Source organism: Nycticebus coucang, chromosome 2, assembly GCF_027406575.1.
Source record: "Nycticebus coucang isolate mNycCou1 chromosome 2, mNycCou1.pri, whole genome shotgun sequence".
Lineage (NCBI taxonomy): Eukaryota > Metazoa > Chordata > Mammalia > Primates > Lorisidae > Nycticebus > Nycticebus coucang.
In genome coordinates, this window is record NC_069781.1 from 114,264,556 (window position 1) to 114,278,879 (window position 14,324).

The 14,324-nt window shown below is 48.7% G+C and overlaps 1 protein-coding gene across 1 annotated transcript; it reads left to right on the top strand.

Moving 5' to 3' along the window:
* The first annotated feature begins 583 nt into the window (after positions 1–583).
* MYDGF (myeloid derived growth factor) lies at positions 584–14,231 on the top strand. The gene is made up of 6 exons (XM_053579459.1): positions 584–857; positions 1,809–1,859; positions 8,625–8,686; positions 10,073–10,154; positions 11,681–11,753; positions 13,801–14,231. The coding sequence occupies exons 1-6, from the start codon at positions 684–686 to the stop codon at positions 13,878–13,880; spliced, it is 522 nt and encodes a 173-aa protein (XP_053435434.1). The 5' UTR covers positions 584–683; the 3' UTR covers positions 13,881–14,231.
* Positions 14,232–14,324: the final 93 nt, after the last annotated feature.

Consider the following 14,324-nt stretch of genomic DNA (forward strand, 5'->3'; position numbering starts at 1 on the left):
AAAAAAAAAAAAAAAAAATAGCCCGGTGTTGTGGCGGGCGCCTGTAGTCCCAGCTACTCGGGAGGCTGAGGCAAGAGAATCGCTTAAGCCCAGGAATTGGAGGTTGCTGTGAGCTGTGTGAGGCCACGGCACTCTACGCAGGGCCATAAAGTGAGACTCTGTCTCTACAAAAAAAAAAAAAAATTGTTTTTAATTAGTTCCAGCATGGGCCGTTTCCGAAGAAAAAAATGTGTTTATTCTGAGGGGGAGATACGTTGAGGCCATGCAAATGACCTGTTTCTCATTCTCTTTCCTCCCCAATTTTGAACTTGAACGGGTAGATCAGGCTACAGTGATTGTGAAATGTTTACCTAACGCTGACCTTTGATTTTCCTCGCTCGCTCTACATTTACTAACCGGAAAAGCTGCAGAGTTGACCACACGACTGATAAGTAAGGGACGAGAGGACCCTAAGCCCCGGGTTCGACCTCCAGTACCACCTGAGGCACCCGGCGGCGGGATAGGCCCTTCCAAGCCCCGCCCCTTAAAGCCCCGCCCCAACATGACAGCCCGGGCAGGCAAAGGGAGCGGGGCGCACCGGGTCACGTCACCCTGCCGACGCCTACGTGGCCTTCGGCGCACGCCCCACGTGTCCCTGGCCGCGTCCCGTCCGCCCGCCCCTGCCCTGAAGACCCTATTCCAAGATGGCGGCGCCCAGCGGACAGAGGGACGGCAGCAGCGCGAGCTTGTGGGCAGTGATGCTCCTGGGGGCCGTGGCGCTGAAGCCGGTGGAGGCTGTGTCCGAGCCCACGACAGTGGCGTTTGACGTGCGGCCCGGCGGCGTTGTACACTCCTTCTCCCAGAACGTGGGCCCGGCGGTACGTGCCACCGCCCCTGGCATCTGAAGCGATGTATGGTGCCGGCGGTGGTCCCAGAATGCTGAAGAAGGGGCAGCGAGGCCTGAAGAGGGGGTGCGGGACTGTGAGGGTGAGGTTATTGCTGTACTAATAGCAGGCGAGGCATTGTCGGGGCAGGCGACTTCCAGGGGGCGTGGTTACCAGCCTCAGTCCCTGTCTCACCTGTCACCTACCTAGAGTGCCCAGGCAGCCCTAGAGGTGGGGAGAGGGCAGTGATGACAGCGACTGGAGGGTAAGGAGTGTTTCCCCTTCCTGCGCTTACCAGAGGTCAGTCGCTGCAGCTCTGACTGTGGAGGAAGTGTTCTTCCCTTCTGTTGCACAAGGTCCCACATCACGGAAGGCGTGAGGCCAGGCCCCACTTACCTGAAGGCAGCAGGCCTGGGTCTAGCCCAACTCAGTCCCCAGCTTTGCGGCCGTCCCTTCTCTCTCAACCTCCCTTTCACCATCTTCGACAGAGGTGGTGTTTGTTGAGTACTTCCTTATAGTCAGATAGGTTGCCAAGTTCTTTACATATGAGACTCATTTAACAGATGAGGAAATAGGGACTTGGAAAGGCTTTCACTTGTCCAGGGTTACTGCTTCCAAAGCCCTTGCTCCTAGAGGAATGGGTTTTGGGAGGGGCGTGACCTCCCCCTTCCTGTTTTCTGTGCCCCAGAAGCCATGTGGATTGTCTGTCCTGACCCAGGAGCTCCACAGTAGGGAGGCAGGCAAGGGACTAAGAGGTCTGCAGCCACTGGGAGGCCTTGCAAGGATGGCTTGGGGCACTAGCAGGGACACTAGCCAGATGCATCTCACTCTGCCTCCTTCCCTCTTAGTATGAGGGGATTGCCTTGATTCAGGATGACCTGAGACCCTGTACTTTTAGCACTAAGGAGTATCTTCTACCAAGCTTTTTTTTCTTCCATTCTTTAGGACAAGTATACTTGTAAGTTCACTTACGCTTCTCAAGGAGGAACCAATGAGGTGAGTTGTTCAAAATTCCACATAGCTTACTATGACAGTATCCACTGTCATACGGAAACATTCTCCAGGGAACAGTGAAGTTAGGTCATATGTGCATCAACTTATACACGTTCAACTATTCTTGCTTAACCAATAAAAGAGAAAGCGTTCACATTAAATAGTGACCACAGATTCCTCTGTCATTATTCCACAGAGGGAGCAAATGTCTGGACAAAAAGAAGGATGTGAGTTGTAAATCTACTATTCCCATGAGCCTCTATTAGGGGTGTTGTATTTGTTTTCTGTGCTGTTTAGCTAATTAGCACAGACTCAGTAGCTTAAAACAGCACCTATTTATTATCTCACAGTTCTGTAGGTAAGAAGTCTGGATCAGGTCAGCAGTGCTTCATAAAGCCAAGATCAAAGTGTGCTGGGCCAGGTTCTTGAGGCTCTGGTGGAAAAATCCTTTTTAAGCTATTTCAGGTTGTTGGCAGAATTCACTTCTTTGCAGTTGGAAGACGGAGTTCCCGGCTGGCTGTTTTCTACAGCTGGTAGCAGAAAAGCAACAAAGAGAGTTTGAAGCATGAGAATGCATGCACTGTTGGCTGACTTTGAGGGGACCACATGGCCAGGAGTGCAGCTGTCTTCTGGGAGCTGACAACAGCCCCTGGCTGGCAGTAAGGAATTGAATACTTCAGCCCTACAACTTGGAGGAACTGAATTCTGCCATAACCCCATGAGGTTAAAAGAGGATTCCGAGCTCTATATGAGGACCTAGCTAATAACCTGGATTGTAGCCTGTCAGACTGTGAGTAAAGGACCAAGCCACACCTTGCTAGATGTACAGAACTGTGAGCTCATATATGGGTATTAGTTTTAAGCTACTATATAGGTGATAATTTGTTACATGGAGTATTGGGCTGAATGGTGGTCCTCAAAAAGATAGGTGCACATCCTAATCCCCAGAACCTGTGTGTGAGACCTTATTTAGAAGAAGCATCATTGAAGATGTAATTAAGTTAAGGATCTTGAGATGAAAACATCATCCTGGATTATCTAGGTGGACCCTCAATCCAGTGACAAGTGTTCTTATAAGAAACATACAACTGGGACAGTGCCTGTGGCTCAGTGAGTAGGGTGCTGGCCCCATATACCAAGGGTGGCAGGTTTGAACCCGGCCCTGGCCAAACTGCAACAAAAAATAGCTGGGCATTGTGGCGGGCGCCTGTAGTCACAGCTAGTCAGGAGGCTGAGGCAAGAGAATCGCCTAAGCCCAAGAGCTGGAGGTTCCTGTGAACTGTGACACCACAGCACTCTACTGAGGGCAACAAAGTGAGACTCTGTCTCTAAAAAAAAAAAAGAAGAAAGAAACATACAACAGGCTCGGCGCCTGTAGTATAGTGGTTATGGCACCAGCCACATACACCAAGGCTGGCAGGTTCGAAACTGGCCCAGGCCAGCTAAACAATGACAACAGCACCAAAAAATAGCTGGGCGTTGTGGCGGGCGCCTATAGTTACAGCTACTTGGGAGGCTGAGACAGGAGAATCACTTAAGCCCAAGAGTTTGAGGTTGCTGTGAGCTGTGACACTATGGCACTCTACCAAGGGCAACATAGTGAGATTCTGTCTCAAAAAAAAAAGAAAGGAAGAAACATACAACGGAAATTTTTTTTTTTTTTTTTTTTTTTTTTTTTTTTTTGTGGTTTTTGGCCGGGGCTGGGTTTGAACCTGCCACCTCCGGCATATGGGACCGGCGCCCTACTCACTGAGCCACAGGCGCCGCCCTGTTTTTGTTTTGTTTTAGAGACAGAGTTTCTCTTTGTCACCCTTGGTAGAGTGCTGTGGTGTCACAGCTCACAGCAACCTCCAGCTCCTGGGCTTAGGCGATTCTCTTGCCTCAGCCTCTCGAGTAGCTGGGACTACAGGCATCTGCCACAACGCCTGGCTATTTTTTTGTTGCAGTTTAGCCGAGTCTGGGTTCAAACCCACCACCCTTGGTATATGGGGCCGGTGCCCTACTCACTGAGCCACAGGTGCCGCCCACAAGAGAAATTTTTAAAGTAGAATAGGGGAAGAAACACAGGGAGAGGCTGGGCTCAGTGGTTCATGCCTATAATCCCAGTACTTTGGGAGGCTGAAGCTCTAGGATCACTTGAAGCCAGGAGTTTGAGACCAGCCTGGGCAACACAGCAAGATCCCATCTCTAAAAAACATTCAAAGGGTGGCACCTGTGGCTCAATGAAGTAGAGTGCTGGCCCCATATGCTGGAGGTGGTGAGTTCAAACCCAGCCCCAGCCAAAAACTGAAAAAAAAAAAAGAGAGAGTGAGACTATCTCAAAATAAATAAATAAATAACATTAAAAAATTAGTCAGGGGCTTGGTGCCCATAGCTCAGTGATTAGGGTGCTGGCCACATGCACCCGGGCTGGTGGGTTCAAACCCAGCCTGCTAAACAACGATAACAACAACAACAACAAAAAAAACGGGCGTTGTGGCAGGTGCCTGTAGTCCCAGCTACTTGGGAGGCTGAGGCAAGAGAATCACTTAAGCCCAAGCGTTTGAGGTTGCTGTGAGCTGTGATGCCACAGGACTCTACCAAGGGCAACATAGTAAGACTATCTCAAAAAAAAAAAAAAATTAGTAGAGGCCTAGCGTGGTTGCTCAAATCTGTAATCCTAGCACTCTTGGAGGGCAAGGCAGGGGGATCTCTTGAGCTCAGGAGTTTGAGACCAACCTGAGCAAGAGTGAGACCCCGTATCTACTAAAAACAGAAAAACTAGCTGGGCATGGTAACAGGCATCTATAGTCCTAGCTACTTGGGAGGCTGAGGCAAGAGGATTGCTTCAGGCCAAGAGTTTGAGGTTGCTATAAGCTATGGTGATGCTGCAACTCTCTACCCAGTTCAACAGAGTGAGACTGTATCAAAAAAAGAAAAAAAAAATTAGTCAGACTTGGTGGCATGTGCCTGCAGTCCCAGCTACTTGGGAGGCTGAGACAGGAGGATTGCTAGAGACCCAGAGTTTGAGGTTGCTGAGCTATGATGACACCACTGCACTTTACTCTGGGTGATAGCAAGATACTGTCTTTAAAATAAAAATATCTTGCTCATTTGGCAGCATGTGTACTCAAATTGAAACAATAAAATAAAAATATATCTTCAAGGACTTCTTTATGTTCATATAAGCAAGCATGAATATATTGTCTTCTTTTTATTAATAGGCTTTAATTTTTATAGCAATTGTAGGTTCACAGCAAAATTGTGTAGAAAGTACAGAGGTTTTTTTGTTTGTTTGTTTGTTTGTTTGAGACAAAGTCTCACTTTGTTGCCCTTGGTAGAGTGTCATGGTGTCACAGCTCACAGCAACCTCAAACTCTTGGGCTTAAGCAATTCTCCAGCCTCAGCTCCCCCAAGTACTAAGACTACAGATGCCCGCCACAACGCCCAGCTGTTTTTAGAGACGAGGTCTCACTCTGGCTCAGGCTGGTCTCAAACTTGTGAGCTCAGGCAATCCACCCAGATCAGCCTCTCAGAGTGCTAGGATTACAGGCATGAGCCACCACACTTGGCCTTCAGAGTTCTTATAAACCTCCTCCCCAGCCCCATATACACACATAGCATCCTCCACAGAACAGGACACTGGTCATGCTCAATGAGCCCACACAGACATGTCATCCTTATCCAGAGTCCATAGTCTAAATTAGGGTTCATTCTTGGTGTCCAACATTCTGTGGGTTTGGACAAAATTACAATGACATGTACCCACCCATAGGATCACAGAGAGTAGTCCCTCTACCCTAAAAATCCCCCTGCTCTGTGTATTCATTCCACCTTTCTGTCAACTCCCAGGAACCACTGATCTTTTTACTGTCTCTATAGCCTTTTCCAGAATGTCCTAGAGTTGGAGTCATACCATAAATGGCCTTTTTGTACTGGCTGCTTTCACTTAGCTACATGAATTTGAGGTTTCTCCATGTCTTTGTATCTTGACAGTTCATTTCTTTTTAGTTCTGAATAATATTCCATTGTCTGGATGCATCACTATTTATTTATCCATTCACCTACTGAAAGACATCGTGGTTACTTCCAGTTTTGGACAGTTATGGCTTTTTGTTTGTTTGTTCATTGAGACAATCTCACTTTGTCACCCTCAGGAGAGTGCCATGGTGTCACAGCTCACAGCAACCTCAGACTCTTGGGCTCAAGTGATTCTTTTTCCTCAGTCTCCTAAGTAGCAGGGACTATAGGTACCCATCACAATGCCCAGCTATTTTCAGAGACAGGGTCTTGCTCTTGCTCAGGCTGGTCTCAAACTTGTGAGCTCAAGCAATCCACCCACCTCAGCCTCCCAAAGTGCTAGGATTTATAGGCATGAGTTACCACGCCAAGGCCCCCCCTTTTTGGCATTTATGAATAAAGCTGCTAAAAACATAAGTGCACAGGTTTGGGGATAGGCATTAAGTTTTCAGCTCCTTTTGATTAATACCTAGGAGTGCAATTGCTAGGTCAAATGATAAGAGCATATTTCATTTTATTTTCCCATCTCTTTTTTATTTCATTTTATTTTATTTTTTTAATTTTTTTTATTGTTGCAGTTTGGCCAGGGTTGGGTTCGAACTCACCATCCTCAGTACATGGGACCAGCACCCTACTCACTGAGCCACAGGCACCACCCTTCCCATCTCTTTTTTACTTAAGATAACTCACTACTCAGCTGTTTTGTTATTTTATGCAACATTGTATCCAAGAAACTTTTCTGTATCGCATTTAAAGTGCTTCCTAATGATGAAATATGGTAACAAACTATGTCCATCACTGATTAGTGTAGTGAAAACACTAAAGTGTTTTCTTACCCCTGCCACCTTTTCACTCTTCTGAGTCTCCAGTTCTCTTTCTTCACCCTGTATGTCCACATGTACATGTCATTTAGTTTCCACTTTAAAGTGAGAACATGTGGTAGTTGACTTTCTGTTTCTGGCTTGTTTCTTTTAAGATTATGGCCTCCTTGGGCGGCGCCTGTGGCTCAGTGAGTAGGGCGCCAGCCCCATATGCTGAGGGTGGCGGGTTCAAACCCAGCCCCGGCCAAACTGCAACAAAAAAATAGCCGGGCGTTGTGGTGGGTGCCTGTAGTCCCAGCTGCTCCGGAGGCTGAGGCAGGAGAATCGCGTAAGCCCAAGAGTTAGAGGTTGCTGTGAGCCGTGTGACGCCCCGGCACTCTACCCGAGGGCGGTACAGTGAGACTCTGTCTCTACAAAAAAAAAAAAAAAAAAAGATTATGGCCTCCAGCCAGGTCCGTTAAAGTTGATGCAAATGACCTGGGTGGTTTATTGTTTTGTTTTGTTTTTGAGACAGAGTCTCACTATATGTCACTTTGGGTAGAGTGCTGTGGCATCACAGCTCACAGCAAACTCAAACTTTTGGGCTTAAGTGATTCTCTTGCCTCAGCCTCCCAAGTAGCTGGCACTACAGGTGCCCGCCACAATGCCCAGCTATTTTTTTTGTTGTAGTTGTCTTTGTTGTTTGGCAGGCTAGGGCTGTATTCCAACCCACCAGCTCCAGTGTATGTGCCTGGCTCCCTAGCCACTGAGCTACAGGCGCCAAGCTATGGGTAGCTTTTTTTGAAGTTAAACTTTATGTTTTAGGATCATTATAGATTCCCATTCAATAGTAAAAAATCAGAGAGAGGTCCTGAGCACCTTTTATCCAGGTTCCCCAGGAGTGACACTCTTGAGACACTAGTCACTTTAATAGCAGGACATTGATGTGGACACATGGCACACAGAACAGTTCCATCCCCATGTTGATCCTCTCCCTGTCACCCTTTCAGACCAACCCTCCCTCCTCCCCATCCTTGGTTCCCTGCATTTTCCATTTTGATTGTACCTGCTGTAGCCGCAGTGACAATGCCCTCCCCACTTGGTATATTAGCTAACTGGGGGCTTTTACCCTTCTGACCTTGGAGAAAAAGGTGTCTCGCTGTAGTGCGGTTTGCATTTTTTTTGAGACAGAGTCTCATTTTGCTGCCCCTGCTAGAGTGCAATGGCATCATAGCTCACAACAATCTCAGACTCCTGGGCTCAAGTGATTCTTTTGCCTCAGCCTCCCAAGTAGCTGGGAATACAGGCACATGCTACAGCACCCAGCTATTTTTTAGAGAATGGGTCTTGCTCTTGCTTAGGCTGGTCTGGAACTCGTGAGCTTAGGCGATCCATCTGCCTTGGCCTCCCAGAGTGCTGGGATTACAGGCATGAGTCACGGCACCTGACCCAGCATTCCTTTTTTAATAAACAAAATTGGACATCTTTCCACATACAGTAGAGCCTCCATAGCTGACCACCAGCCTAAGTGGGTACCTCCTTAAGCTAACCCAGTCTTCACAGACCAGACACGTAACACATGTATGTGTCAGTACAGTAGACCTACTTCCTTATGTTGACCACCTCCGCATGTTGACCAGTATGTTAACTGTTCCCTTGTTGGGCAACTTACAGAAGACGTCTGCTGTAATTAAGAGTTGATTATTTCTTTCTGTACATGGGAGCCGGTTGAGGTGATTCCCAGGAGAGTTTCCACATTTGATGGTTAGGACATGGGACTGGTAAGTCCCTTGAGCATAGATGGATATCAGACTGTGGGCCACAGAGAAGGTAAGGCAAGGGGTTTGGTGGTCCCTGAGCTGTGGGGCACAGGAAGGATACAGTGACTCTGCAGAATTGGAGGCAAACGTAGAAGTCTGCGTGAGCACCATGTGTCCTGGGCTGACCTGAGCTTCACTTCTTTCCCCAGCAATGGCAGATGAGCCTGGGGACCAGCGAAGATCACCAGCACTTCACCTGCACCATCTGGAGGTAAGCATGGTGTGGGGAGGGGATGGGCCAGCTGCTGTGGGGTCAGCCAGCGTTGTGTAGCCTGCATGCCATTTCAGGCAGGGAAAGAAAGAGGAGGAGGACAGACAGGGCCCTGCACCCCTGGAGGGGGGCACAGATGATCAGCCAGTAAACTCATAAAGTGCAGGGAGGAGGGGACTTCCACACTGCACTAGGGGACAGGGCAGGGTGGGCGGTATCAGGAAAGCTCCTCTTCAAGGAAGTGCAGTCACAGTGAAGGCCAAGGGCCAGGGGGAGGGTGGGCCAGGCAGGGTGCTCACAAAAGGAGAAGCCACTGAGAGGGGCTGGAGCACCCTGGGGGTGGCATTAAGTCACCAAAGGTCTTGGGACCATTTTTTTTTAATGGATATAAAATTTCCATAAAATGCAGCTTTTTGAAGTGTACAGTTCAGTGGGAGTTAAGCACATTGACAGGATTGTGCAATCACCACCAATCTAGTTCCAGAACTTTCTCATCACCCCAAAAAGGTGATAAGAAAATTCTGCCATCACTCTCATCTCCCTAGGACCCCAGCCCCTGTCACCCATGAATCCATGTCCTGTCCCTATGGATCTACCTGTTCTGGACATTTCACATAAGTGGAGTCAGACACTCCAAAGGGACTCCTGCGTTCTCCTGAACATCTGCTCACGTCCTGTTTTCCCTCAGGTAGTTATTCTATCAGAATGTTCTCTCGGAAGGTCAAACCTAATGATTTGTAACCTTTTATGGTGCAGACTGCTGGGGATCAGACAAAAGCTGGGCCCCCTCCTCCTGAAATCCCCAAACACACATAACTCCCAGCATGTGCACACAAGCTTGGGTCCTCAGCCCCCTCTGAAGCCCTCTTCAAGTGTGGTCTCCTTGTGTGAGGAGGATATGCCCCCCACTGGGTCCTGCCCCTGTTAGTCAGGTTCGTGATTCTTGGGCGTGACCCACTCAAGTTGTCCCACTCATTCTTGTCATCCCACTGCCTTGAGCGCGGCTTGCCAAATGAATGATAAGTCCAGCAGGACAAAGGATCATGGAGCTTCAGGAATCTTGTCCCATCTTCCCTGGTCTTTGCAGCCCTGGAATGTGTCGGCCCAAGTGGTACTTATTTCTGGAGTGTTTATTTTGTACCCAACATAGGGCAGGCAGACAATTAGAGAGTGGTGAGTGGCAAGACTTAATTAAAGGATGGGGTGTCATTTAGTACTGTGTGTGGGCGTTGTCTCACAGGCTCCTGCTAGGTGCTTTGTAAACAGCAGGTGTTTTCTAAAGGGGTTGGTGGACATCTCACCCAGCTCTAGCCGGGGCTGTTCTCAGGCTGCACAGATTCAGCACCCCCAGCCCTGGCCTAATCCCCAGCCATCCTTCCTTTGCAGACCCCAGGGCAAATCCTACCTGTACTTCACCCAGTTCAAGGCGGAGGTGCAGGGTGCCGAGATTGAGTATGCCATGGCCTACGTGAGTGTCTCTTCAGGGCTGATGGGTTCTGGGGGCTAGTGGTAGGCTGGGGCGGCTGCCAGAGTGCCCTGCCATGAGATGCACCTTCCAGACCATGGGGAGGGACTTCTTACAACTTGGAGGAAGGTGGTACACCAGTGCAAAGACCTGTCAGGCCTGAAGGCCCCAAGGGAGGGTGTGTTTGGTACCCAGAGGGGTAGCCAGCTGACTCCAAGTGACAGTGAGTGGAGCAGGAGATAGATACCCCCACGCCTCTCAGCCAGTCTCCTGCCAAAGCCAATAGGGAGCCAGGGGGCGAGGGGCCCCCATACTCAGCCCCTGAGACATGGGCAGGAATAGTGGGGGTAGAAGTGGACCTGCAGGGCCAGTGGTGCACTCACTGGTGGGAGACAGGACCCAGTGCTCCTTGGCCAGACAAACCTCTGCTTCTTGGCTCTGGACGTGCCAGAGCCAGGTGCCTGGGGTGGGAAGGAACACCCCCCACTATTGGGGCCCAGCCAACCACACTTCAGAGACCATACTTCTGCCTTGGGTTCAAAAGTTTGGAAGTGACTTATACTATCCAGGTTCAACCAGAAAAGCAGAATCACTAGGAGATTCATGATAAGAGGTTTCTAACAGGGAGTGGGTTTGCACCACGGGGGACAGCTGGGTAGATTTGGCACCTATAGCCAGGCCTGGGGACTCCTCCATCATCAGGGAAGCATTGGCTTGGCCCTGAGCCTTCCTGCTGATTGAATCCAGACATCCTACATCTTTGAGAATAATCTCCTTTCCTTAAGGTCACCTGACCATGGGCTTTATTCACGTCTATAAAAATACCTGCACAGCCACACCTGCAAGTGTTTACTGGATAATCGGGGACTCTGGCCTCACTGAGCTGACACATCCAACTGACTATTCCAGCCCAGCACCATGGCTCATGCCTCAAATGCCAGTGCTTTGGGAGGCTGAAGCAGGAGCATTGCTTGAGGGTGCCTATAATCCCAGCTACTTGGGAGGCTGAGGCAAGAGGATCACTTGAGCCCAAGTTTGAGGTTGAGGCTATAGTGACAGTGAGCTATGATGATGCCACTACACTGCAGCCTGAGTGACAGAGTAAGACCTTGTCACAACAAAACCAAAGAAACCACTATTCTTTTGGCTGATTTGAAAAAGAAAAAGACATAATTGTGATGATTTTTTTCTTTTTACCATTTAAATAAGATGCTGAACAATCCTGATTTTTAAAAATTACATTTAAGAGATGGCAATACTTATATTATTCCCATAAATTATTAACCGAAAGGGGGAAAATGGATTAGGTGCTGTCATCCTAGGCTCTGGAGGTTAGGTTGTAAGCCAGTTGACAGTATCTTGGATAGATGAAGAAACCTGCTGCTATCAGCTTCTCTTTTATGGGTTTAGAAAAGTCTCTTTAATAAAAACCACATGGCTTTAGCTTCTGCTTCTCTGGAGAGCAAACTGAATCCTCTTCTCAACCAATGAGATGGCTCCAGGTAAAGTTTCCATTTGTTCCCTTTCAGTCTAAAGCTGCGTTTGAAAGAGAAAGCGATGTTCCCCTGAAAAAGGAGGAATTTGAAGTGACCAAAACAGCAGGTATGGGAAATATGGATAGCAGGGATAGAGCAGAGAAAATGGAATGAGGGAGGCAGCAACATTCCCACTAGAGGGTGATGTGGTGGGAGTTTGGAGATGGAGATGGCATCCCCACAGGGGTCCTCTAAGTCATAGACCAGGTGCCCACAGACTGGTTCTACAAAAAGCCACATAGTAAATATTTTCAGCTTTGTGGGCTAATGGGCTCCTTTTAAGCGACTCAGCTCTGGTGTTTTAGCATAAAAGCAGCCCATAAAAGCAGCCATAGAGTATGTCAATGAACAGGCATAGCCCTGTGCCAATAAAATTTTATTTTATGAACACTAAAATGTGAATTTCAGATAATTTTCCTATATCATAAAATACTATTTTTCTTTGATTTTATCTTAAAGCTTTTCCCTGCCCCCCACATATTTATAGTCTCAGCTTATTTGGGAGGCTTTGGTGGGAGAATTGCTTGAGCCCAAGAGTTCAAGTCCAGCCTGAACCACATAGCAAGACCTCTCTTTTTTTGAGACAGAGTCTTACTTTGTCACCTTCAGTAGAGTGCCGTGGTGTCATAGCTCGCAACAACCTCAAACTCTTGGGCTCAAGTGATTCTTTTGCCTCAGCTGGGACTACAGGCATCTACCACAACGCCTGACTATTTTTAGAGATAAGGTCTCACTCTGGCTCAGGCTGGTGTTGAACCCATGAGCTCAGGCAAGCCACCCGCCTCGGCCTCCCAAGTGCTAGGATTACAGGCGTGAGCCACCACACCCTGCTCTTTTTTTTTGAGACAAAGTCTCACTCTGTTGCCCTGGGTATAGTGCCATGGCACCATCATAGCTCACAGCAACCTCAAACTCTTGGGCTTGAGCAATCCTCTTGCTTCAGCCTCCCTAGTGGCTGGGACTACAGGTGCTCACCATAATGCCTGGCTTTTTTTTTTTTTTAGGAAACAGAGTCTTGCTCCTGCTCAGGCTGGTCTTGAACTCTTGAGCTCAAACAATTCACCTGCCTCAGCCTCCCAGAGTGCTAGAATTATAGATGGAGCCACACCCGAGACCTTTCTTTAAGAAAAAAAAAGTCTATTTAAAATGTGCAAACCTCTCTTAGTTGTAGGGGCCATACAAAAGCAGGTGGTGGGCCATGCTTTGTTAACCCATTAGAGAATAAGTGCAAGAAAATTACAGGGCTCTGCACCTGTGGCTCAAGCAACTAAGGTGCCAGCCACATACACCAGAGCTGGCGGGTTTGAATCCCGCCTGAGCCTGCCAAACAACAATAACAAGTACAACCAAAAAATAGCCAGGCCTTGTGGCGGGCCCCTGTAGTCCCAGCTACTTGGGAGCCTGAGGCAAGAGAACTGCTTAAGCCCAGAAGTTGGAGGTTGATTTGAGCTGTGATGCCACAGCACTCTACCCAGGGTGACAGCTTGAGACTCTGTCTCAAAAAAAAAAAAAAAAGAAAGAAAGAAAAGAAAATTTTACAGCATAGTAGTGGTGGGGGGTGGGGAGTGTCAAATACTTGGAAAAACAAACAGGTCCCTGGACCCCTCCCATTGGTATGCAGCTGTTAAGGGCATTTAGCTGGTGAGCTGCAGAGAAGCTCTAGTCTAGTGAACAGCTGCACAGCCAGGCTGTCATGTGCTCTGAGACCAGAGCACCTTTGGAAGTCAAAGGTATCAGGGCAGCATCAAGGTCAGGACTACATAGCACCCCCACCCCATCATGCTCAGCCTTTAATCCTCTCCCTTCTGGGCTGTCTAGACCCTCCCCCCATCCACTCTTGATGTGGCACAATGACTAGAGCTCTGCCCACCTCCAGCCTTCCTGTGGCTTCCCACTGCCCTCTAAGAGGTCAGCCCCACTGACCTCTCATGCTCCACACCACCTTTCCTCTGTCTCTCAGCCGTAAGACATTCAGTGTCTGGGGCCTTTACACATGGAAGTCTACTTTAAGGACAGCTCTCCTTCCCCACCTGACCACATGCCCCATCCATATTCCCAGTTCCCTGAGGATTCATGGAATATGGAAGATCCAACCCTGTGTTTCTTTCTTGCAGTGACCCACAAGCCTGGGGCATTCAAGGCTGAGCTGTCCAAGCTGGTGATCGTGGCCAAAGCGTCCCACACTGAGCTGTGACCAGCAGTCTTGTTGAGGGTGGTGCTTCCTCATCTCCACCAAAGGAGCCAGGGACCTGAGAGGGGTGACCCATTACCGGCTTTCTGAGGACTCTCAGATTTTAGCCCAGGCCAGTGTAGCCCTGACTGGAGGAGCTCACCCTGCCTGGCTCCCCAATACCTCGCTGACCCCTACTCCTTGCTGTGCTCTCCTGGACTTGGGACCATGCTCCCCTCTTACCTTTGGGCTGACCACCCTACATGAGCCTCCAGGACTATTTTTCACAAGGTTACCCAAGGGACCTCCTTTCAGATGAATTTGGAAGAGATGAAATTTTTTTTTCATATTTAAATAAAAAAGATTTAAAAGCCACCACGCAAGCTGGCATGTCAGGTAGGGGCTTCGGCTATAGCCCCCCTTCATATCCCTGTTGGAAGAGGCTGATGCTGCCCCACTCAGGGCACA

Coding starts and splice junctions, on each gene's coding strand:
- MYDGF (XM_053579459.1), top strand. CDS start 684: ATGGCGGCGCCCAGCGGACAGAGGGACGGCAGCAGCGCGAGCTTGTGG. Junction 858..1,808: donor CCCAGAACGTGGGCCCGGCG/GTACGTGCCACC, acceptor TCCATTCTTTAG/GACAAGTATACTTGTAAGTT. Junction 8,687..10,072: donor TTCACCTGCACCATCTGGAG/GTAAGCATGGTG, acceptor CTTCCTTTGCAG/ACCCCAGGGCAAATCCTACC.